This window comes from Peromyscus eremicus, chromosome 5 (genome assembly GCF_949786415.1).
Source record: "Peromyscus eremicus chromosome 5, PerEre_H2_v1, whole genome shotgun sequence".
Lineage (NCBI taxonomy): Eukaryota > Metazoa > Chordata > Mammalia > Rodentia > Cricetidae > Peromyscus > Peromyscus eremicus.
The window spans coordinates 97,395,049-97,420,835 of NC_081420.1; the positions used below are offsets into that span (position 1 = coordinate 97,395,049).

Consider the following 25,787-nt stretch of genomic DNA (forward strand, 5'->3'; position numbering starts at 1 on the left):
TGGACCTGCAGCCTGGCAGGGCATTGGGTCCCAAGGCCTGCAGTCACTACTGTCCCCAGAGAAGAGCTTATCTCACCAGTGAACATGCCGATGGCACCTACATCCTGCTGCTCCCATTCTCCTTAGCTGTTGTGTATAGCCGCACAGGCTGTGCACGGTCTGTCTACAGTGCACGTGGTCCTCCCAACTCTCACATCAACTGTGTTTAGCTTGCCACCCAGGTCCCTGTCTCCTTCCTGTCTCTCCAGCACAGCCTTAGGTGTCCCCCTTCCCCCTTCCCTTACTGGCTTGGAAGCCCTGGCAAAGCCCTGGCAAAGGGTTTCATGAAGACTGAGGGCCACTCAGCTATGCAGACTTCCTGGGACCTTTGAGTTGGTGAAGAGTTCCCAGCATGGCTGGAGCTAGGCAGGCCTGGCCTAGACATTTGACCTTGGGCATGTGACTCCATTTCCTAATCTGTAAAGGAGGCTGCCACAGGAGCCATGCCATGGTGTGGATATAAGTTCCCTCCTGATATTACATGAAAGACTTGCCTGGTGTCCAGCCCCAGCTCAGGTATGAGACGGGCAGCTATACACAGCTCTGCCACCCCAAGGAGAGCAAGCAGCCCAAAGCCTGGTGCACCTGGCTGCTGTCTAGACTAGGGAGACACAACAGAGCTCCCACAATCACACCTTCCCCAGTGAGGTTGGCTGGATTAGAAAAACCAATGGCTGAAGCCAGAAGGTGTTGTGGCCTGCTCAGTTTCAGGACAGGATCAGGGCACAACTCCCAGATTCAACTTTGGGGAGTTGAGTCTACCTTCCATGTGCTAGCCCACACTGCTCCTTCCTTTCTTTAAAGAAGACACAATGCCTGAAAACATCTTAGTATCTGTGGCCGATGTTTCCCTGGGCCTTGAGCCATGGCCTCCTGAGCCAGGGTTTGACCACTGTTGGTTGACACGTGAAAGTAGCCTGGTGATGCCTACCTGGTTGTTATTTGGGGGCTTCTGCTGCTGGTTGACTCCCCTGGGAATGGGAGAAGGGGCCTCTCTGGCCCAACAGCTATTGGCAGAGGGAACAACCCAGACTCCTAAGGGGGCAGAGGGAATTGGAGCTTGTAGCCCTAGGTCCAGGGTGTGGCTGTTAGACAAACAATTTAATCTGGGACAGGGGAGAGATTCAAGGCCACAAAGATGACACTGGGGGGTGCCCAGGAGTCTACATGCTATCTTGACAACACCCTTAGAAACCTTGGGGCCTAAGTCCAGAGCGAGGACTAATAAGAGGGTTTGTTTTGGGGAGTGTTGTTAGTTTTTTGTCAACTTGGCACAAACTAGAGTTACTCGGGAAGAGGGAACTGAGGAATCACCTCTATCAGACTGGCCTGTAGGCATGTATATGGGCATTTCTGGATTAGTGACTGATATGGGTGGTGCCACCCCTGGGCAAGGTGGTCCTGGGTTGTATAAGCAAGTAAGCTGAGCAAGCCAGTAAGCCACCTTCCTCCACGGTCTCTGCTTCAGTTCCTGCCGTGACTCTCAGTGACGGACTATTATCTGGAAGTCTGAGACAGAATAAAACCTTTCCTCCTCAAGTTGCCTTTGGTCAGTGTTTTGTCACAGCAACAGAAAGCAAACTAGAACAAAGATACCCGGGGTGGGGCTGGGGAAGCGGCTGGACCTTGCTCTCTGGGACCTCAGAGTAGTGAGCTGTTCTGCCCCACGGTAGGGGGATCCTTCCCTGCCATGATCCGCCTTGCTATTTGCTTGAGACTGCATCTCATGTACCTCAGGCTGGCCTTTGTAGCCATGGACACCTTTGAACTCCTGACTCTGCTGCCTTTACCTCTCTCTCCAGTGTTTGGATTATAAGCATCACCGTACCCATCACAATGCCATGCTTTCTTCCCCATAATCCTCAGGTACTGTAACAGGGACACCTGGCTGACATAGCAGGGTGGAGTGGTGAGTCCCCAGTTTAGAGCTGACATGTTCCCCTGCCATCCCACCATATATCTGCCACCAGCTTTCTTTTAGGGAACCCCTCTTGCCTCCCTGAGGGTGGTTCCGAAGCCTGAGAGTGGCCTCTGGCCCCCAAGCCTGGTGAGAACACAGGGAGGTGTGGGTGGGTGGCAAGTGCATAAACTTGCCCAGCTGTTGTGCTTGCAGGCCAGCTGCCTGCCCCACCCTGGGCTGGGAATGCCCACAGCCCCTTTCCAGAGTGGGAGCTGCCCCTCTGCACCCAAACCTGCAACCTGACTCTTCCTCCAGCTGTCTGAGGTTCCTTACCACCCACTGTTTCCATGCCTGTATCTACATCCGACTTTCCCAGCTCCTTGCAAAGGCAGGAAGGCTGAGAACAACACCCCAACACCTCCTGCCCATTTAGTCCCCATGTGCATTTATCAAGAAACTGGGAGCCCAGAGAGGGTATGGAACATGCCTGAGGCCACACAGCAAAGCTATGGAGAACTTGGGCCAGATCCTATTCCAGGCCTAAAATCATTCACTGATCCACGTAAGAGTCTTCTCCACAAGGGCCCATTCCTTGTGCTCAAGAGTATCTTGTTGGACCACACAGAGGCCAAGGAAACTCTGGTATCTAGTTTCTCTGAGGATTTATCCTGCCTTGACCGGGACAGCTTTCCCTTCCCCTCCCCTCCCAGACAAGAAAGTGGCTCTGGGAAGTGGCAGGGTTTGTTGCCTGGTCTGAGGCCTCTCCCAGGGCAGTGCCCTTCCTCCACCTTCCCCTCATCAGTGCCTGTAGAGGGCAGGCCGAGGAGGCATGCTGTCACCTCAAGACCTCTCTCCTCTCAGAACAGGAGATGCTCATCTGGGGAATCCAGACCAGCCCAAGCCTGCAGTGGCTTTCCTGCATCCTGGTATGTATACTCAACACACCAAGTATTCCAGACTTCACTTGGTTGAAACTTGGAGCTGACAAGACACAGTCAGCACAGGCTGACTCAGAAAGGTGCAGGGAAGGGTGGACTGGGCAGCAGGCTTATCCTGAGGCTGTCTGCATCTACCCTCAGGGCAAATGCCTGAGGCCTTCGCTGCAGCAAGGCGCCAGGCCTGCTGAGTGGCTCCAATGGCCTAGGAGGGAATTCTAGACACACAGGGCAGCTGGTGCAAGCTGGGTGCACTCCATTCAGCGTAAATCTTCTCAGTGGCTCTGCTTGTTTCCATGGTGACCTGACAAGTGAAATTTTCCATCTCCAATGCCAAATGCCTGTGGATGAGGCGAAGCCTCCAAGGGTTACCAAATATAGACACAGCCCAACAGGCTGTGGGGCCAGGGCCAGCAGAGGGTTCAGGGTGGGAGCTTGGATCCCCCCTGCCCAGAGGATGCCAGGCTGGGCCAGTCAGACATGTTCTTCCTGAGAGTAGGACCCTAATAGAGTAGCTCAGGTCCATTCTTGGCTCCTATTCCTCTGGATTGGTAGTGGGAAGGTCCTAGTGATGCTGGGACTCTCAGAGGGTCAGGTGAGCATCTACTAGAATGGAATGATGAGGCATCTAAGCCGGAAGGTGCCTAAGACTTGGCTCTACTTGGCTCTCGGGACCCCTCACTCACTCTCCATCCCTGGAGCTCCTCTCTCTAGGGGCCTCTGCTGGGCAAAGATCTCAAACTGAGGCCTAGTCTCTCTGAGCTCCCCCAAGCTGCTCAGAAAAGCACAGCTATGTATTTCTGCCCCATAAACACTCCCAGGACCTCCCGTCTTGGGATCTGTTGTGGATTTGAAGACAAAAGAAAGGTAGTTGTGGGGTGGACAGGGTTGATATGACAAAGGGGTATAGGAACAGGGCACTTCAGCAAGCCCCTAGGATCTCCCATGATATAGGCCTGGAGGCAGAGGGCAGTGCCCTGGGCCCAGCACTCACTCAGTCTGCAGCAGCTCTGGGTTGGGCACACACTGGAGCCGGTGAGAGAGCAGCTGGAAGGCGCTGCTCTGAGGCAGCAGCATGAGCAAGCCGTACAGGGCCTTGATCAGGTATGGGTTGTTCTTCACATCCAGCAGCTGCAGGCGCAGATCTGCAGCAGGGTAGAGGTCAGGGGTCAGGGATCTTGGCCCTGCTCTGGAATACACTAGCCCAGATCCCCTGCCTTAGCCTATCTAGAGAGGACTGGAAGCATCCCAGACCTGGTACTGCTAGGCTGAGACATACCTGCCTTAGGATGAAGCAGTGGCTCCTCCCTAGCCAGCCAGGCCTGGGCCCTTATCTCTCACAGAATTTTAGCCATTTCCATGACCTAATTTCTCCCTACCCAGCCATTTGACTGCCCTATCTAGCAGCCCCCTCAGCCTAAGATCCCAAACCTGCTGTTGGGCTAGGCCCACCTCCCCTAGGCTCAGCTGCTTCCTTGGTAATGAGGGCTGGGGGTGGGGGCTTGTAGAATAACAGATTCCCCAGTTGGCTCTGCACGTGCCAGCACGTGAGCTATAAATAGGGTAAGCTGGAGAGAAAGAGTGGATTAGGGCTTTGCTAAGGGAGGGCAGGAGGGAAAATGCCTTTTTGTGTAGTGAGGCATACACCAAAGCCCAGAGTGTCTGGGAGGTGATTTGGATATCCAACTTAGACATAGCCACTCACCGCCCCACCCCTTCAAGGGTGGGGACACTCTTGCTCTCTGCCCAGGATGTATGTCAACCCTAGGAGTCTAGACCTGCTAGTGGCCAGCTGCATCTCAAGGTGGCTGCAGCCTATCCAGGGCCTGATGGTGAGATCGGACAGGAGAGCTGCTTTCCCTGTCCTCCTGGCCTTTGCAGTACCACCGCTCCTCCTGCATCTTAGACCTTGGCAGACCTTATGTGTAGATAATGAGCCACACCTTCTAGAGAGTGGGTCTTGCCTCTTAGCAGGAGTTGAGCAAGGAGTCTGGGAGGATGCTGGGAGCCTGAGGGGTCAGGCCCTGGTGCCAGGTAGCTGAGGACTGGGTGGCCTCTCTTATCCCAAGAGGCAGAAGTCATAGGCACCTATGATATGGTAACATCCATATCTGGTATTCATCCAAGTTTCCCAGCACAGAACTCCTACAATCCCCAGTCTCTGAAACAAAACGTCTTGCATGCTGATGTGTTGAAGGGTGAGCTGATCACCAATAGCCAAAGTAAATCAACCATGTGTAAATAATGAAGCTCCCATAAAAACTCTGGATTAGGTTGGGAAAGGTATGCCCTCCTCTTCCTCCGATTCCACTGTAGTGTCCTTTATGAGAAGCAGTAAATGTGCTTCCAGAGTTCTGTGAACCACTCAAGCAAACTAACCAAACCCAAGGGCTTGTGTGAGCCCTCATTTAGAGCTGGATAGTCAGAAGCCCAGGACCTATGAGACTGGATGCTAGCTCCAGATAGGCTGTAACTGGGGACTAACTTGCATTGGAGAATGCTTAGCTAGCTGGGGGAGAAGGGAGGAACAGCTGTTGGGGTTACAGAAGAGTTGATCTGCAAGGTGTGTGCACAGCACAACTTTCTACCATGCACACAGCTCTGGAAAAGCCTGCACCTACTTCCAGGTCTTTCTTCCCTTTGAGCCTAGAGGCACTAGGCCTGCCTTGCATCTTTGCGGGCAGCACCTTCCCCATCTACTCGAGGATGAACTGCTCAGGGCTTCCTCTGGATCCGCCTAGACCTGCCTTCAGGGAGCCCCTCTACCCTGTGGGGCCGGCCCTCAGGAAGTGAGATGCTAGGCAGGGCATGCTTTGCACAGGTTGAGAAGAAGGTTTCCCTCCTGCTCTGCTGTCTCCAGGACCTGAGTCACTGCAGCACCTGCTGCTTGGAACAGCTGGTCCTTTAACTGTGAGGGAGCTGGGAAGGAGGATCTTTGAGGCCCTGAATTTTCTTTTTGGTCCCAAGGTAAAGGCTTATTGCTCAGACCAGAGATGTTGCCAAGGAGCTAGAGGCCCAGGTGGCCACCTAGGCTAGGAAGGTGGCTACAGCCAGGGCTGCCTCTGGCTTCTCTACCACGCTGTCAACACACATGTTATTCAGAGTGCTTTCCGCTTTGGGGAGCAGACGCTGCATGTGTGGAGGAGCCAAGAGCTGTGCTCGCCCAGTTAGTGCTGCTTCTGCACATTCAGCCTGGTGTTACTCACCAGGCAGCTCCCGCCCATTGGCTCCTGGCAACTGCTCTCTCTCCCTCAGGAGAGGAGACAGCACAGCTCCTGGATGAGCAGGAATACATGTAAGGGGTGCCCAGAACCCCAGAGTCAGGGTCTGGTTTTAGTATCTGATGGGTTTCATGTCAGCACTGGCTTTGAGAAAACAGACAAAATTAAGTTCTGATGCCATGCATACCATCCCACTCTAGTTGGCTTATCACTAATCACCGTCATCTCTTACTATTACATTCTTGACAATCTAGAACACTCCTGGGGTCATGGCCCTCTTTTCTGTCTCCAAGTTCAGTCAAGATGGTATCTGAACTTGGCTCTAAACCTCCACCTCTTCCTCTAGGCCAGCTGGAGGCCATGGCAGGTCTGTGGCCCTGTTAGAGGCAGGGGTCCGGACAAGGGCTCTTACATGTAAAGATGGGACACTCGATCAGCTGCACCAGTTTATCCACCTCTGTGAGGAAGTCCACGGTGACTTCCAGGTCTCCACTGGGTGGGCAGTCAAGGAAAGTCCCCATTCAAGTGTCTTTGCCCAAGGAGCGACAAAGGGTGGACCCCAGGGCCTGGGCTCAGAATTCCATGTGTCCCTCCCTGAGACCTAGTTTCCAGTGCACAGCCTGGCTCTCTTGAAGTGGATTAGCACACGAAGAATATACATCTACTCTGCCTTTCTGCCCTTCTAGATGGGATGTGGCCCAGCTGTCCCTTTCGCATGGGTGCTTGGATTCTGCTCCCACAGCTGTCCTCTCTCTTCCTGGGCTCAGGAAGACATTTGTTGTGGTCCTGTAGCTCTGCAGAGAGGGCTACAGAGGCTCCTGGTTTTTGCCTGAGAGGATAACTCATTAGCAGGCTAGGGAAGCTTGGGAACTGGCCAGTGGGCTCTTGGTCTCTGGGTCACACAAGTGCCCAAGAAGGGCAGGCTTAGGCTTTGGAAGGGTGCCAGGCAAGAACACACTGGACCCTTCACTGAAGCCTTCAGGGCCCCCAGCTTCTGGCCCATTACATCAAGAAGTCAGTCTTATTTCCTGAATACTGTTCTGATCCTAGGTCATAAGTCAGGTTCAAAGATAAGGGTGTTTTGCTTCTCAGTGGTAGATTATGCGTGGTGGGCTCCTGGCCCTTCTTGAAGCTTCCAAAGTTTTGCCATGTGACCCAGCCCTGCAGGTCTCCCAGCACGTTTCTGTAACAGTGCCTTTTCTGTCCACAGAAGGGGCTAGCAGGAGATACAGGGAACTGAGGAGTACTGTCTCTTCTCTCACTCAGCCTGTCTCTACTCCTGAGTTTTCCAGGCCTAGCTCCCCTTTGGGAGGCTCTAAAGGGCCCTGTGTACTGATAACAGCAGCTTCCTGAACACACCCCACAGCATCCCCAGCGGAAGGCCTTAGTGATGTCTGTCCCTAGCCCCGGAAGCCGAGTACAGGAAGATGGCAGCAGGGCCTCTCCTGCCCTCGCTGGGGACTGAACGGCAGTGAGAGGATACAACTTCTGGATGAGGTCATAGGCGTGCCGGTAGTTCTGGGTGAGGAAGCAGAGCGACACGGTGGTGACTGGGTTGTGGCACCAGGAACGATACAGGCAGCAGAAGAGGTCCTGGCTTTCCTGGGGGAGAGGTGCAGCAGTTAGAAGGCTGGGCTCCCGTCACTGGGTCCACATCGGACCTACGGAGGGGAGGGCCCTCGAGGGGCTGTGACATGGGCTCTTGGGGGCAGCTGGGGTGCCAGCTCAGCACTGGGCTGTGTTTGGCAGCCCAGCTGGGAACGAGTTGTCACAAAGGAAACGCTGACGGCTCCTCAGACCCTGTCATTAGCTCCTGGCCTCACAGGGCCACGTGGTGGTGGCAGCAAGGGCCTACTCAAGTGAGCCGACCCTTTGTAAGCTGGCACTTTTGCCTCTGGCAAAATGACATAATTGTCTCTCAGAACTGTGGTTCCAGAGCCTGGGGCTGGAAGAACTTTCCTCAGGGGCCAGGCTCCTCTGTCTAGCCTCACATCCCACCTTCCCCTACTTGGGCAGCCTACCTCATGCTCTCAGTGTACCAGGAAACCAGTCCTGAAGCTGAGCCCACACTTAGCCCCTGAGCCTGAAGAAAATTCTTAAGGCCTCTGCGAATGTCTGCAAGGAACCACAGGAGGAAGGCAGGGCTGTGGCCAGGATCATTCCAAGCCACTGGGCCTCAGATGTCCTCACAGACAAGAGCTTAAATGTCCTTGAGCCTCCCAGGGAAGGGTTGAGGTCATGCTGGACAGGGGGCAGAGGGAAAATGGCCCAAACCCAGACTGGGAAATAAATTCCTGGCACTTATGCATCCATGATGGCACTGGTCCCTGTGAGCTGAGGGAAGCCCAATGTCTCGGCCAAATCATGTGGGTCTGTGAGCTGCATGTCTCTCTGATCTTTCTGATCTCCCTTTGAGCATCCTTACCCAAAGCCTGGGACAGGAAACAATGAGATACTATGGCTGATGACAGGCATTTTATAAGACAGATGTGTCCAGCTGTGGGAGTGGGGCCAGAGCAAGGAGGAACACAAGGAGAGCAATTAACCCTTTGTTTCCCAGCAGTATTTCAATTTTGACCATGAGAAGGGCCTTTGCTGGGCAGAGTATCCCAGAACCAGCAGAGCCTGTTTCCAAAGGAATAGTGAAAGGTGGATCAGGAATTGGGAAGAGCATGTGGACTTGGCCGTGGGCAGGGAAGACTCCCAGTTTACCCACCCCCTGGGAGCTTCCTGGGACCAGCTGAGGAGTGAGCTGAGTGTGCCTGTGCACCCACAGGCCTAACACTGAGGTCAGAGGAGTACCAGGGTCTTCAGGTCCTTGAGCTGGTTTCTCAGCTGGAAGAGCTCAGTGGAGGTGAGCAGAATAGTATTGAGGGTGTGCACCATGGTGGACGCGAACTTGAGGTCCTCCTCCCGAAGCAGGATGTCTGCCATAGAGTGGAAGATGTTCTCTGCGTTCAGCAGGAGGCAGAGCTGCCTAGAAAACAAACCAGGAAAGTCACACTCCTGAGACTTCTCAGGTCCTAGAGGAACCTGCTCTTTGCTAGGGCTGTAGGGCCTCAGTGCTGGAGTGTACGTGGGAATGGGACCTCTGAGCACAGAGAGCCCGCTCTTTACTTCCCAACATCACCTACCTTGATCCAGAAACCATGGCTTATATGCTCTATTTGTGTCCCTCCTCCCCTACAGAACAGTCAGGCCTCTGGCTACCAGGGATGCACCAAGATACCTTCCTAGGATTTCACATACATCACCAAATCTATGTTATATTGTGTGTCTCCCATATACATCAACAATGCCTCCCCATGCCGAGGTGTTCCTGCCCCTCTTGGACCTTACTTCTCTCTAGACTTCATCTTTATCTGAGAATACCTCCACACACAAATCAGAAACGCCCCCGGGGGTCAGAGTATTTGTGCTGTTCAGCTGTAGCCTTAGCTAGAGGGATTCCTGCAGGTCTCTGGGCCCAGAAGCATTTGGGGGCTGAATGGACCCTATATCAACCCAGTGGCACAGGGAGGTGAAGCACCTGGACCATAGCAGTGCCTAGCTCCACTGGCCCCCATATATTTCTTTTCTTAAGAGCCTTGGGGTAAGGACTAGGCCCTAAGAAAGAGTCTCTGTCACCAAAGAGGAACCTAGAGAATGAAGCAAAGCAGGTTTCCCAGGGTCCCTGGGGCAAGGTGAAATAACAGCAGACAAGCACATTTTGAAGTCAGACTAGGAGGAGCCTGTTGGTGGAGTAGGAGTGGGCAAGGGGGTAGTGAGCAGGTGACCGTGCTTGCCTTCTGTTGGATAGGATTAGTGGTTCAAGACACCTTCCTTTCTCAGGGCCTCTTGTCTGTGGCTGATGTCTTCTGCCTGCCTGACTGCCCGAACCCCAGGAAAGCAGCACCACAGACCAGACAAGGGGCAGAGGCTTCAAGGTACTGTGCATTGAAGGACATGAACCACACTTGGAGGCTACAAGCTTCAAAAAGTTTCAACAAGGCTACTTACTTCCTGCCAGGCACTGACCTTGTATGGAACTTGATTAGGGCTGCATTTCTTTCTTCTCTGTGAACACCAGTCATGGCTTTGCAACTAGGCTTGAGGTGATTCTGCCATAGCCCCAGCCAAAAAACCCAGAGTATTTGGTAATGGAGAGGCCAAACCATGAAGCACAAATAGCTCTAGCCTAGATCCAATGGAACCAGCAGACTTGGGCATGGTGGGGTGGGGTTGGGGCTGGGGGGGAGGGAGGACCCATGAACAAGGGACTCCTGAATCTCCACTGCACACTCACTCAGGTGGTAAAGGCCACTTCTATATGGGTGGGCAAATGCTCTGTGGCTTCAAACCCAGCCAATATCTCTGTACAGAAATTTCTTAATCTTTCAAATGGGGGCAATACTTCTCTAAAATGGGGGAGTAACCAGAAGGCAGGTGGGAAGACATCTCATGTGAGGTGCCCAGTGTTTGGTGCATGGCCCCCAGGGACAAAAGCCTCCACCACGGGACAGACGACAGTCAGCAGGCAGGTGGTAGCCCTTCTGTAGAAGTGAGACAATTTTCCTGCCCCCATCCACTCTTGGATGAGCCCTGTCTCCAAGGCCATGGGACAGAAATGTTCAAAAAGGGCAGGCTAGGGAGGGAAAGAGAACCGACAAATGGTCACAAGTGTCTGTCGCCTGCAGCTGCTGCCGTCTCCATGACAGAGACCAGCAGCTGAACGGCTGCTAGGCGGTGCTTTCCAAGGACCCCAGGTCAGCCAGGCTGCGACTTGCAGCAGCCAGAGGGTTAGGGATGGTTTGGAGGGACAGTCAAGGTTGAGAAGAAACAAGAAGGCACCATGGTCTCCTGCTGTCCCAGAGAACCTGGGGCATGCTGACAGTGTTACAGGTCAGGGTGGTAGAGTCCTCTGGAAATACTCTTTTCTTTTGCCACTGGTTCCCTCCACCTCACCTGACTGTGCCACCTCCCCTTCTCTGGTCTTCGTCTCCCAGTGGGCTCGAGTCTCATGAATATATTCAAAGTGGCCTAGAGTCAGTGACTTCCACATGTGCCTCTCCTGCCCTGGACTATAGAGGGGTCAGTCCCTGTGGATGTCTCCCAGGCATTTTGAGAGTCATAGGACCACAACGAGACTCTTGGTATTCCTGCAGATTCACCTTCCTGTGGTAGTAAACTCCATTCTCCTGCCCACTCAGCTTCATGATCCCCAGCCCTTCATCCTGGTCCAGCCATGGGCTCAGGGCTTTGCCTCTGAGCATCTCCCACTTCAGTATCATCTCCTCTGGGCTACCACTGCCCAGGGAAAAAGCCAGCCATGTCCTGTTGGTCAGTCCCAAGACATTTCTCAGTCTGCCTCCCTGGTCATTTAAAAGAAATTTATTTATTTAAAAATATTATTATTTTTAATTGTGTGTATGTATGTCTATGTCATAGCACAGGCGCCCATAGAGGCTGGGGACCTCAGATGCCCCTGGAACTGTAGTTACAGATAGTTGTGAGATGCTCAATGTAGATGCTGGGAACCAAACTTGGATCCTCTGTAAAAGCAGTATGAACTCAAAAAGCTAAGTGTCTCTCCAGGCCCTCCCACACCAACTCTGACCAATCTAAACGGCAGACCCAAGCTGGCCCCTCCCCTTCTTACGGCCTCATCTATGACTTCCAGTTAGATCTACTGTGAAGCCCAGCTTCAGCATCCTTTGCTAGGGACACCTTAGCCTCTGGGTTTGTCTTCTGATGTGACCTACTACATCATTGAGGTCTCGTGTCCATTGTGTCCTGGGGAAGCCTGGGTGTGATGTGCCTTCTCTGCCTGCCACCCTCTTCTCAGAGCAGGTCCTATCCTTCCTGAGCACTGTCACTGCGGCTGCACTTCTGCCAGACTCTTGTCTCTCACACTAGGGCTTGTCTGCGACCCTCAAGTACCTCGAACTAAGAGGGCCTGATGCCCAGCAGCTGGTTGGATGTTACTGCATGAAGGGACCTTGCTCATCATGTTCAAGGGCTTCATGTACAGAGGCCGGGGAAATGGCTCGGTGGTTACAGTGTGTGCTATCTAAGTGCGAGGACCTGAATCTGGATCCCCCAAAATGCATGTAAATGCCAGGTGGTGTGATGGCCAGCCTCAGAAGGTGGAAATGAGATCCTTAGAGGAACCTGGCCAGACTAGCCATATCGGCAAGCTCTAGGTTTGAGAGACCCCACCTTAGTGAATATGATGGAAGAGCTATTGAGGACAAGTCCCAATATCATCCTTGGGCCTCTATATGCATATACACACACATGCATGCCCACACATGAAAAAAACATGCCTCCCCACTACAAACACATGAAAAATGGAAAAAGAATAAAAAGGGGCATGGACAGGCCTGCAGGTGTGTTGTTCCCAATTCTGGCACTTCCCTGTTCACCCACAGGCAGGCTCCTACATGCTGTCAATGCTGTTTGGCAGACAACAGACATCTACACTTAAAATTACCCCTACACCAAACAGGCCAACCCAGGGTTGTCCTGCCCTGTCTCCTGACTCCCTGGGGAGTCCAGTTTATCCTAGGAAGCCTCCAGAGCATACACTTCCATGATAGCCTGGACAGCGGGCCAGAACACACAGCACATGGCTATCATCTGGGCTTTGCTACTGTGATGAAACACTTGAAGCAGCAACAAAAGGTTTCTTTGGCTCATGGTTCTGGAGGCTCCAGTACAAGCCTGGAGGCTCCCTGGCTTTGGGCCTAAATTGGGGATGTAAAGGGTGAAGCAAAACACTTCCATCAGAAGCAGGAAGCAGAGAGACTGAGGTCCCACAAACCCCTCTAAGAGCATGCTCCAAGTGACCACCCAATAGCACCACCCTGGGGACCAAGTCTTTACCATACGACCCTCTGGGAGGCAGTACTTAGGTTCTAACGACAGCACCTTCCCACCAGGAGTCTCCCTTGTGAAAGGCCATAGTGGGGAGTGGGAAGCTGGGAACAGGTCCCTAGAGAGCAACAGTGGGAAGCCCCTGCCAAGGTCTGACTCTGATGAGAACCTCATCCTGGGAGACTGCTAGGCAGAGCCTGGTGGGCTGCACTGCTGGCCAGCAGCTGCCAGGGTTCCTGCTGGGGTGGGGTTTCTAGTCCTTCAGCTAGAGCTTGTGGCAAGGGGAAGGAAGCAGAGGTGGGGGCCAACACCTCCCATGCCACTGTGTCACAGAAGTGCCAAAGGACAGGAGTAACAGTGACAGGCCAGGTCAGGGCGAGGAGAGCAGCTTCTGTCCTGTCCAGAGTGCCCACCATGCCAAGGTGCTGCCCTAGAAACCAGAGGACAGGAGGTGAAGCCTGCACAGGACGGCAGAGGGGGTGGGTGGGAACTTTAGGTCAGAATGGGATGCTGTAGCTCCTCCATCAGGAAGCATCACAGGACTGACTGCACAGGCAGCCACAGCTCCCAGGTGCCTAGCACTGGAGGGTTAACAAGGCCTTCCCGTGGCTTTCTGCAGTTTGCCGAGAAGAGCAGTCTGAGGTTCAGGACAGGGTGCTGTCACTCAGATGACTCGGGAGGAGAAATGGAGACTTTAGAACTAGAAGAGTCAGCTTTCTGAGCCCGAGTTCTTCCTCATCGCTCTGCCTCTCCTGTGCCTGTCTCTGCCCAGTGGAGGCCTGGCAGATGGCTGCCTTGCAGGGCTGCTGCGTCATCACTTCTCTGCTGATCCTAGCCCGGCTTGAGCTGCCTGCTTGGCTCTCAAGCATAGCGTCAATAATGGAACACAGCTTGCAAGCATTACACATTTGCCTGTATTTTTTAATACCCATATTAAAGTGCTATTCATCATGAGACAATGGCCTGGAAAGTGCCTGGGGACAAGGCAGAGAGGTGGAGTGTGTGTGTGGGGAACTGATCAGGGTCTGTGAAGGGTCCTCTTGTGCTAACCTGGACACGGGTCCATGTCTGTGTCCTTTCAGCAAGGAGCCCCTGGTGTGGGGCTGTGACTCAGGAAACGGCAGGGGGAAATGGCCAGTATGTGTGTGGGGGGGTCATGTGTCATTTAGGAAGGGTCTCCATGCCTACCAGGCACAGCTCAGAGCCTTGTGGATGTGGTTCTTTCCTGCCTCCCCCACCCCCACCCCCATTTTGTGCCTCCTGGGTGCTACCTGGATGGGTAATGGCTGCTCCCCGCTCCTCCAAGGGAACAACTGAACACCCCTGGGACTCAAGAGAGAGGCTGTCACTTTTCCCTCAGAGCTGAGACCACACTGATTTGTCCACAGAGCTCTTGTCTGGGGGCTCAGTGTCTGCTAGAAGTGCTGCACCACACCTGCCAGGCTGCTGTGAACTTGTGTATCACTGCCATTTCAACCACTGTCCCTGGACAGCTGGTGGAAGGGGTGCTCCCCAAGCCCCCACCTGGTAGGAAGGCCTTACTGGGTTTGTAGTGACTCCAGAGCCACTACGTACTGTATGTGGCCAGGCTGGGCAGGAGAAAGCTTGACCCAGAGCATCCCTCTGGGGTGCCTGGGGAACCTGAACTCCACATGTGGCTTCAGGAATGTTTTCCCCAGGGCCCCACTCCCCTACACCCTTCAAGTACAAGCTAGGACAGTTGCAAGGCCAAACCAGCCTCCCCATCCGGGTCGTCACAATCCTTCCCAGGTCCCCTGGCCTCATGCTCTGGACATTCATGCCCTTCCCAGATTCTTCTGGCTCGGACTCTCAGAGTCTTGTAAGGACATGTTGCTGCCCCAGGGTCCCCCCAGGCCTGACTTGTGGGCAGCTGGGGGGGGGGGCTACCCACTCACTGGGCATTCAGGCTGCTGACTTCCGCCCGCCTTTCCCACCCTCTTTCTTTGGCCTGGCCTGTTTTAAGGAGTGACAAAAGGTAGAAGCAGAAAGGCCTCTGACCTCCAGCAGGGTATTTGGGGAAGTGCTCCATCTGGAAGGGAGAGGCTCCAGTCAATGAATGCTCTCCAGAGCTAGCCAGATGGTGACAGCCTGCAGTGCTTTTAGGAGCCAACCCTAGCCTACGGGGCCCAGGTATGGGAAGGGTACTCAAGGAACCCCAGGTAAGTTAAGGGGAGACAGAGATGAGTGATCGCTAGGCAGGAGTCTCTAACATTCTGGGCTGTCCCAATGTCAACACACCAAGATGGCCACCGGCAGGGTGCTGGACAGCTGGCCTGTGGGGGAGAGTCAACTACAAACCTCCTGAGCATAGAGAGATGGCAGCTAGAGCACCCACCTTCCTCCCACCGCAGCCTCTCCCAGTGGCTATTAATCCCGACCATTTCTGCTCCAACCCTCACTTGTCTTCACGCTAGCTGGCCAATGATAAGCAGGAGATTCAGAGTCAGCCTCAGCTGGCAAGTCCCAGTACTCCTAGAAGCAGGCTTGTCTGGCCGTGTGCTGGCTTGTACTTGAAGGATGTAGGCCCTGGGAAGAATATTCCTAAACTTGGGACCTAAACATGTAGAACTCAGGTTCCTCAGGAAATTTTCACTGGGTCCCTGGACAGCTGGTGGAAGGGGTGCTCCCCAAGCCCCCACCTGGTAGGAAGGCCTTACTGGTTTGTAGTGACTCTAGATCACTAGGAATAGGAATAGCTCTGCCTGATACAGGAGGGTGTACCTGTCATCTCACTGAGCACGAGTCCCCAGCTCCAAACACTGCCTCAGTTCTTTGTGCCTATTTTCGTGGTCTGGCATGAGGACTGGACCCCTTCTATATCCCACCCAGGTCCAAAGTTCCTACCCCAGGTGCCTGGGAAGGTAACCTGGGCTCCATATGGCACCTCCAAGCCTGCCTCTGCAAGATGGGCAAATGGGTACGAGCGCCTAGGCCCACCTGTCTTGAGGTCAGGGCAGATCACTACATCTTCCCCCATCGACTCAGCCTCCTGTTCAGTGTTCTTCTTCTCCCTCTGGAGCTTCATTTCCACCCACAGCAGTACCACACACGGTGGGGGAACTCCTGCTTCTTCTCTACACTGGCCACTACTCCATGTCCATATTCCCTTTAATGGCAAGGCCGGGGGGCCTGGGCACTTTCCTCCAAATGCCCAGAGTCTCCCAGCCAACAAACCTGGGTAGGACCTAACAACAACAACAACAACATTTCTGCTAGAAAATGCAGAGCCAGAGCCACCCCCTGGGAGCAGGGTCTGCTCGCTGACTAACAGCTGGGCTCCTTCAGGGGTTTAAAGAGAAAGCAACTTCCAGTCAGCAGAAGCTTGGGTGGGAGAAGGAGTGGGCTCCCGGCCGAGGTTCAGAAAGATCTAGAGTCCCAGTGCACCCTGCTCCTCCCTCTATTCTCTTCCCTTCCAACTCCCTGCTTCCCAAGTATGAAAACTGTAAATCTGTTTTATTTATTTCCATCAATCCTGGGCAGTGTGCCCCTCAGGGCGAAGGCAGCCGTGGTAACCCTGCCAACTCATGCCTTAAAATCCACGGTGTTTAATGCACTTGATGGGTCGGATACACTTAGGTTACTTGGGAGGGGAAGGAGGAGGCGGGAGGCAGCATGAGGGCTTGTTTTTCTGGGTCTTGCTGAGAGTTGATGGAAAGGGGACAGAGATGAAGTGAGAGGAAGAAAGGGACCTTTTGTCCTCTGTGCTGTTTGTCCCTCTGTTCAATAGAAGCTACTGGCAGGCTAGAGGAAGAGTGTCAGACACCTGGGTGGGCTCATCCCAGGGTACTTTCACAGGGTGGGAGCTGTCATAAGGAAGCTGACTTTTTGCTGAGGCAGCATGTCCTTACTCTGAGTTTGCTCTAGGCCCTGAAGTTACAGGGGAGGGCAGGAGAGGTGACTTCTGTTTCTTCCACAGCCCAGGGTGGGGTTCAGGAGGCCTCGTCATAGGAAGAACTCCACCCTGTCCTCAGAACAGAAGTTATCTTTTGCTGGCCCAGGGACCTGCTGGGTCTTATTTTCTACCTGTGTATTACCTGCTCTCCAAGGCCCAGCCACAGGTGTGGTTTGAGCCTCCTCTGTCATGTCCTCGTCAGGACAGCCTTCACCCTTCCTGCCCTGCTCTTTCTACAGGAGGATGGAGATGTGGCACAGACTACAGGCCTTGTCCAGGTCCTATGAGGTCATCCTGACAAGCACTAGCTCTCTCAGCTGCCACCTGCCCACACAGCCAACTCACAGGCTCTGGGCCCAGCTGGCACAAGGACTTGAACTTGGAACTCAGTTTTCCAGGAAGACGCTAAGAGTACCTGCTATGGGAGCCATTGGGGCCTTCTTATTAACTAACTAACTAACTAACTAACTAACTAACTAACTAACTAACTAACTAACTAACTAACTTTCCTCCAGTGCATTCTAGGAAAGAGCTCCACCACTACTCTGCCAGCCCACTGAGGTCTTCTGAGCCTGAGTTTCCCAGAAACTCTCCATGGCCCCAAGGCAGTATAACTGTAAACCACCCTGCACTTGGGACAACCTCTGTGGCAGTGACCACATCCGGCCGGCTGCAGCAATGTTGCCCTGTGATCCATGTATTAGATCCATGTATCTTAGTATTAGCTGCTAGGGCAATTGCTTGTATTCCAAGGGGCCAGAAAAGGATCAGGGCTGGAAACTGCATGTACAGCTCAGTCAGGCTTGAACTCAGACCACGGGAGAGTCAACAGAAGTGACCCTAGAGCAGGTTCCCAGAAACTTGTGTCAAGGGTCCCAGGCCAGCTGTCGTCTGAGGTCCAGAGTGGGAGATTTTAATACAATGACTTCTGGCACCCAGGGAGATATGGTCAAAGCTGCTGTTCTAAATCCAGGACTGATACTGCCGGGGAAACGGCACCCTGAGTCCTAAGTGCCCTGGAGTCTCCTTGGTGACCATCTGAGAGTCATGACGTAACCCCTTTCCCTTTGAAGCCCTCTGGGCCCTGACCTTCTTAAGCTAGACTTCTTCCTGAGAACATGCTATGCCTTCCCTGCAGAGGTGCTTGTCTGTGAAGATGCTGCCCAGCCTGGCATGCTGCTTCTGGCCTCAGACTTTCCTGCTGTATATATCCCTGTCACCTTTCAGCCTGGCTCACGTGCTCCAATCCCTATAGGACAGAAGGAACTTTAGTTCAGGACTGGAGCGGGCTCAGAACTTGGTTTTTATTTGGCCAGTGTATGCAGCTGCAGAAAAAAGCAAATCCCCCTCCCTTCTCCACCTAAGAGCTTCATTCCTACAGCTTGAAAGCCCATGGCAGAGATGGCCCTTCCCTTCATCTGTGCCACTGTCCTCTTCAACTTACAGGAGCAGTCCTCTGGAGTGCCCAGAGCCCAGCAGGGGATACTCCACTCTACCCTTGAATGACTGGGGTATTATTCCACTACCCCAACAGTCTTCCTGTTACTACACTGTCTGCTCATTTTCTCTTACTTCATCCAATCATTCCCAAGTGAGTCCTTTCCTTCTAGGCCAAGGGATGGCTCATCATTACTGTTTATAGATCCCCAAACATTTACAGACAGTCAGCACTCCCTTCTACCTTGGCAGTGTGCAGCCAGACACTGAGGCCTCAGCAGGGTTCCCTGATGCTCTTCTGCCTTACAGCACAAGCTGGTGTGGTGCAGCTCCAGAGTACATGAGATCATGGCCTGAGGTGACAATGCTTCCCTTCCCTTCAAATGCTGACCTTGTAGTTGTGGGTCCAGGTGATCACAGGGATCCGGACACCTGCTCATGTTCCATGTCTTCCATAGATAGCATTCAACGTATTCTGAGAGTTCTAACCTGGGCCTGCCATTTTGACTCCTAGTGGTACCTCTCAGTATAAAGCTACCATGTCTGGTCCCACCAGTGTCCTCATCCACTCAGATGGGCTCTTCAAGCTAGGAAGATACCCTACTTGAGGAGCTCCTGGATCTATGTATATGATATTGGAGTTCTCCATAGACCTGCACCAAGACCTCTTCTCTGGAGGCTGGTATTCTGCATTCCCAAGCTTCCAGAACAGGCCTGAGAGGTACTGTCCAACCTGCCCACCAGAGTGGCTGCTAAGGGCACTAGCAATGTCACCGTGGGAGAATGGAGGGGACTTACCAGTACTTTCAGGAGCTGGGCAGTTGTAGAGCCTGGGCTCTGCCTTGGAGCTTTGGGCAGAAGGCTCCACCCTCACCTCCCCAGACCCTCTGTCTTCATGTCTGCCTGGTACTGCGCCCTTCTCTTTCCTGCTGGTCTCTGCCTGCTGTGTATCATCCTGACTTCTGTTTATAAAGAAGGAAAAAGAGACTAACTCTCAGGAAGACCCAGGACTCTTCCTGGCATCCTCACCTCAGACTAGAATCACCTCCTGAGGCATCAGTGTCCCTGGGGGAGTAAGATCAGCTAGCCAGCCACTGCGCCGGCAGATGCTGTCCCCACCTTTCTGGCTGCATGTGACATCACAGATGACAGCAGTCCTTCGTTCAGGTGCTTCTCTGGTCTTCACAGCTTTAGTTTAAGGCTTCTGTGGGATTTTATGGACTAGACGGTTTTCTGTGGCTCCTTACAATGCCCACTTAAAGAGCACCGAGTGAGCGGTGGAAAACAGAAGAGGAAGTTCAACACCAATTCCTACTGCAGCGACATCAGAGAACAAACATTAGAGCAGCCACACTGCAGAGCCTTCTGGAAAGTGGTAACAAGTTCAGTGTGTGAAAGGGCCAGGAGAGCAGACAAAGACGGCCCAGGGGACTGCTGCAGGTTTCTGGAGCCAAAAAAGAAGGTTTTCTTGAATTTGTACCTTTTCTTACTCCCAGCCCAGAAGGTTGGAAATACTCCATCTGTGACCATCTTTTTCAGGGAATTTTAAGCTGTATAAAGTAGGCTTTGGGACCAAATGTTCCCGGCCCAGGAACCTTCACTGGATTAAATGCATGAGAACAAAGAAGAACCTTAGTTATGAGCGGTCCTTGGGAGTTACCGTGGAAGATGCCTCCATTCCACGACGCGATTATAGATCAGGCTCCCTGTGAGCAGGGTTTATGCCAGGGTGAGGGGAGTGACTCTCTTCCCTCCAGGATCCCAATGCTGCCCACTTCAGCAGAGACCAGCCAGCCACACAACCAGGTTTTGAGACAGGATTTCTCTGTGTAGCCCTGGCTATCCTGAAACTCCCTCTGTAGACCAGGCTGGCCTTGAACTCACAGAGATCCACCTGTTCTGCCTCCCAAATGGAGGGATTAAAGGCGTGTACACTCAAAACATAGGGGTTTTTAGCACCCACATGTTCTGACCTCTGCAAAGAGAAGAGTCCCTCTCCTCAAAGCCACTGTGCTCCAGCTCAGAGAGTTCAGGGCAGTGTCTAACAAATTCAAGGCTGCCCGGGCTACCTAGTAAGTTAAAAGCCAGCCCAGGTAACTTCGGGAGACCTTGTTGTCAAATGAAGACAGCTTAGTGGTAGAGGGCTTGCCTGGCATGAGCTGATGATGGCTGGTGTAGTGGTGGGGAGGGGAGAAGCCTGTGCATCTGAGAATCTGGGGACTCCCTTGGGGAAACCGTCAGTGGCAGAGCCCTAGAACAGGACTCATGGAAGGGGCCGCCTCACCAGTGGGTGGCAGGACCTGGCTGGGTGACATGGTGGCAGGGCTTCCCTCTCCTGAGAGGGACTGGTGCACATTTAACAATGGAAACATGCATTTTACAAACGAGAGGATCAACAGCCGGGAAACGGTATTTTTAGCTACAGTGGCTCTTTGCTTCAAAGGCGTATGTTTCATCTAAAACCAGGCAAGCCTCCTACAAAGTCTGCCTGTTTGCAAGGAGTGATTAGCATAATACGAGTGGGAAAAAAAGGCCGGGCTCCACATGGAGGCAGGAGAGCCTACTCCAGGGGGAGGCTTTCTCCTGAAATAGAATTAACACATAAGGAAGTCTTATCAATGGAGCTCAGGCCCCCATCTTCACTTGGAGCAGCCACCTGGCCTCACACGAATGTCCTGGTTGTCACCGTGTGGGACACTGCCACTGACAGAGCGCTCCAAGAGTCTCAACTAGCTACAGCTTGGCCCTGGCAGGTCACCCTTATGGGTGCTATTTAAATACTACTTTGGGGCTGGTAATAAGGCTCAGTGGGTAGGGGTGCTTGCTCCCAAAACTGATGACCCCAGTTCTGTCCCCTGGTCTTACACAGTGGAAGGAAAACGCTGATTCCTGCAAGTTGTTCTCTGACCTCCACACCCTATGCCCAACATCTATAACACACACATGAAAACAAATGTGAAAAATTGGATTTCACTTCTGTCTTGTTCAGTTTCTCCTAATTTTAAGCGTACGGGGGCCTTTCTGGGCGGCTGACAGGAGCCAAGTCAAGAGTGACCAAGAAGGACGGGTGGCAGGAGGGAGACTCTCGGTCACAGGCGGTGGGTGGTATCTGAGGGAAGCATCCCATCAGGGCCACAGGCATGGGTTGGCTAGAACTGTCTCTCCTCATTTGCTGACATCTTTAATGCCTGTCTTTTCTCACCTGGTCAGCAGCCTGAAGAAGGGACCTTGGTTGTACACAGTGAAAAGACACTGAGCTGGTCCCTAGAACACCACAGGAATGGAACAGGCTGTGACCCACTTCTCAAAGCTGTGACTCCAGATACTTATCTGTGGAGTCGAGTCAGAGACAGGGGACACTTCACAGCTGTTCCACAGGCTTCTCTTCTGGCTGTGACACCAGGCCCAGGCCACTGTTCTGAGGGGGCTGGACTTCAGGTGGTAGGAGACTTGCCCTCTACTTTATGCATCACTGCTGAGTGAGAAGGGAATGGGAGGACTAGTTATTTCTCTCCCTCGGGGCTTCCCAGGAAAAGGTAGACAGGTTTTCCTGTGGAGGGTCAGGAAATGGAGTACTCTCAGATGAAACGCACAGCGGAAGATTCGAGAAATCAATTACCATGCTGCTGCAGGGGTGAGGGGTGGGCTGACGCAGGGGGAGCTGAGGAGGAGCTGGACTGGTGCGCAGCCACTCAGGCTCCAAGGGCAGGGGAAGGAAGCGATCTCCAGGACTTGCCAACTGCTAATGCCAGGCTTCCGACAGAGGCGGGGGTCTCCTTCAGGAAAGGAGAGGCAGACCTTCATTCATCTGAAGGGAAGGGCTCAGCCCCTGGGAGAGGAAGGAAATGGGCTCTCCTCGGGAGAGACGGCTGGGTGAAGAAAAGTCCACATTCTGAAGGACCTGGAGTGAACTGACTGAAGAGTCCATCGCCACATGCTCGGGGTGCCAGGGTTTTAAATTTAGTTCAGATGATTTGTTTAATTGAACTCCCAAGAACAGAGAACTGCCTAGAATGCAGCAAGTTTCCCGAGCTTCCTTCCTTGTCAAGAAGCTGCCTGTGTCACCTCCCTGACTAACCTCTGGTGTCTTCTGACATAACAGCAGGGGTGGGGTGAAAGGCCACAGCTGTTGGAATGGACGAGAGTCCCCTCCATTTCTTTCAGCTTTCTCCTAGCAGGCTCTGGGCCCCACAGGCCTTCCCCTTCACTGCAAGTTCTAGAAGCATGGAAGGAAGCCAATTATTCACTTCAGGCACAGCCTCATGCATACCTGCAGCCCATCCTTCTGCTTCAGGGTGGCTGTGAGGTGGCAGATCCTCTTGGGGACTTAGACACCTTATACGGGTGGAAGGGCTTTTCTGAACCAGCTCTAGCCCTTCAGTGGCTCACTGGGCACGGTGGAGCCAATTGTGAAGCGGCCAGCCTGTACACCCCTCACTTCTGGGTTCCCTCTCCTTTCAGTCACACACAGGACCGTCTGAGGCCTTGGGCTCCAGCCTGTGGACTCCTAAGCAGGGTCAGGAGCACCTCTGCTTTCCTACTCCCACTGAATTCTTACCGACATTTCACGGCTCAGCTTAGACATTTTTTTCTGGAAGCTTTCCTGGCTCTTCCACTCCCTGGGCACCCTACCCCCACCCCATCTGCTCCCACAGAGCACCATCATACTGTGACGCTACTGCTTGTGATCATGACTAACCCTGGAGGGCAGGCAGGGACTAGCACTGCTCACTGCAATGGGCACCAGGCCTGACCCTGGCGAGTACCCAGGACAGGCCTGCACAGTGACGAATGGCTCCTTGGTGCTCTCTGGGCCAGCAGCAGTGGCACCTTACGGGATGCCAGGTAGATTTTCTTACGCCCTTACAGAGCTGGGGCTGGGGCAGGGGGTGGGAGCGGGGAGTGTGTGTGAGTGTGTGTGTGTGTGTGTGTGTGTGTGTGTGTGTGTGTAGGGGGTGGGAGCGGGGGGTGTGCGTGCGTGCGTGCGTGCGTGCGTGCGTGCGTGTGTGTGTGTGTGTGTGTGTGTGTGTAGGGGGTGGGAGCGGGGTGTGTGTGTGTGTGGGAGGGCTCTGCACTTGCTCCTAGCAGTTTCGTTCTCAGACCGAGGGCTCTTGCCTGGCCTGACAGCTGTGGCCTAATTTCCAGGGCCATCACTGGGCTCCTTATTTTTACCCATTGGTATTTTTCATTACTGGTGATGCACGGGGGATGGTGAGGGATTGGAGGTGGGGGAAGGGTGTGGATGAATGGGAGACATGAATGCTGTGAGGATGGAGTCAGTAGTCAGGTAGGAAAGGGGGGATAGGAATGGGAGTGGGGATGGGCCAAATAACTTTTTCTTTACATGTATAAAAGGGGTGCCCCACCCCCATCACACCCCTTGATTTTCCTCAGTAAGCACTTTCAACAAGGTCACAAATGCACTGGCTCTATAGATTTTTGGCTTCAAACCACATTTCAGGCAGCCTTTAAAAGCCAATCTTGGCACAGCTTCACCGAAGCCCGAGGAGAAGGAAAACTAGGGCACTTTTATGCTTTGAGAAAATATCAGATCCAGGTCACAGCTTCCTGGCTTTGTGAAGGCTGTGAGGCACCCTTTTCTACTGGCCCCAAACTGCATACCGTCATCACCACCATACCAACATTTCTACCTCAGAGCAGTCACAACACCGGGTGGCATTTCTTTCGTGCCACTTGTCTACCTATGCCACTACGGCTACCTTGGTGCAGGCGGGCACCCCAGTTGAGAGCTGGTGTGGGGCCTGGAGTATTCACAGAACAGACTGCTGTACCCCATTCTTCTCCAACTAGCCAGGCTCTCTAGGCCCCTCTACAATGCTGCTGCACACTACACCCTCCTTGGGACTATGGGACTATGGACACATGGCTGTAAGCGTCCATCCCTGGCAGTACACAAAGGCAGCACAAGTAGCTACTTAAAAATCAGAGCCTCCGTTTCCTGGTTGTGTTAAAGACCCAGCTGAGGGGTTGGGGGGATGGTTCATTATCTGGTGCTTGCTATGCAAGCATGAGTACCTGAGTTTGGATGGTAGCATGTATCTGTAATCACAGCACTCCTATGGCGTGAGATAGGAGATGGAGATAGAAGAGTCCCTAGAAGCTTACAGCTCAGTTAGCTTGGCCTATAAAGCAAGGTGGAAAGCAAGGATTTATACCCAAGGTTGACCTCTGACCTCCACACAAACCATGGGATGCATGCACCTGCACACACACATATTCACAAAAAAGAACCCTGCTGTTGCCTGAGACTCTTGTGGTATCTTCTTCAGTAATGTGTGAAGGGCCCGAAGCCGGCTCTGCTACACCATGCTTCCAGTCTCTAACTGAAGTGCAGTGCTGCTAGTACAGGGGAGGTGTGGCCTCCCTGTGTGCTGCCTGTACCTCCTGACCACCTCCTCACTGCCTGCTCCCATGCTGTGCTGGGGGCGTTCCTCTGGGTCACACACATTACTGCACTCCGCTTTGCTCTCTCGGAGGGATGGAGTGCAGGGTTGTTGGAGGTGAGGGGGTGTCTCTCCTGCCAGTACAACGGTGGCTCTCACTGGCCTTGCTCCCACTCCCCTGCACCTGGCATCTGAATCCAGACCACAGAGTCTGTTGGGGCTGCCTCCCCAGTGCCTACTGTCTTAGATTCTGGTCCCATGAAGAGCTCCTCATCTGTGCTCAGGATGATCACAACAGTTTCCTGCACCAGTGTGGGCAAAGGCCCCTGGCAGGACAGTAAGCTGTGTGCCACCATGTCCCATGCCTTAACTAACTAACTAACTAACTAACTAACTAGTTAATACTGTGTATGTCTGCATGATGTGTATGTGTGAGTGCGTGTGCCATGGCACACGTGTGGATGACCACCTTTATGTGCCGTTCAGGGACTGAACTTAGGTCACCAGGCTTGCGTGGCGACGCCTTTACCGGCCCAGTCATCTCGCTGGCCCTTTTTATTTTTCAAAAATCTTATTTATTATTTGTGTGTGTGTGTGTGTGTGTGTGTGTGTGTGTGTGTGAGAGAGAGAGAGAGAGAGAGAGAGAGAGAGACAGAGAGAGAGAGACAGAGACAGAGACAGAGAGAGAATTGTTGGTTAGGCTGCTCCTCCAAGAACCCTACAGGCCACTCCTGTCAGGGGTCTCCTCTAGACCATGGCCTTCGGAAACATGACAGCCACATGACGCAGTGGCCATGTCTCTGACTCAAAAGACCCAAACAAGGCTGATTAGGTGTTCTCCAGGTCCTTGGCCTGAGCAAAGAAATAATGTCTGTGTGTTTTAGGTGATAGAGCTCCGTGTCCAGCTCATGGGGAATGCCTCACAAGCATAAGCTGGAAATGGGCAGCTCTATTATGGGATGGTCCTAGGAGCCTCTCAATCCTCCCATGAAAACATACACTAAACATGCCAACTGTAAAGGAAAATGCATCACCTAGATGTTAAAAGTGGTAGGACATGCTGCAGAACGAGTAATCACAGTG

At 53.2% G+C, this 25,787-nt stretch overlaps 1 protein-coding gene across 1 annotated transcript in view; it reads right to left on the bottom strand.

The window, feature by feature from the left end:
• Nucleotides 1-25,787, bottom strand: part of Vac14 (VAC14 component of PIKFYVE complex) — a 114,545-nt gene that overhangs the window by 696 nt on the left and 88,062 nt on the right. Inside the window, exons 15-18 of the mRNA XM_059264007.1 lie at nucleotides 8,898-9,072; nucleotides 7,579-7,697; nucleotides 6,508-6,587; nucleotides 3,869-4,019 (exon numbers count right to left, since the gene is read on the bottom strand). Coding sequence (XP_059119990.1) covers nucleotides 3,869-4,019; nucleotides 6,508-6,587; nucleotides 7,579-7,697; nucleotides 8,898-9,072 — 525 coding nt within the window. The remainder of the gene's footprint in view (nucleotides 1-3,868; nucleotides 4,020-6,507; nucleotides 6,588-7,578; nucleotides 7,698-8,897; nucleotides 9,073-25,787) is intronic.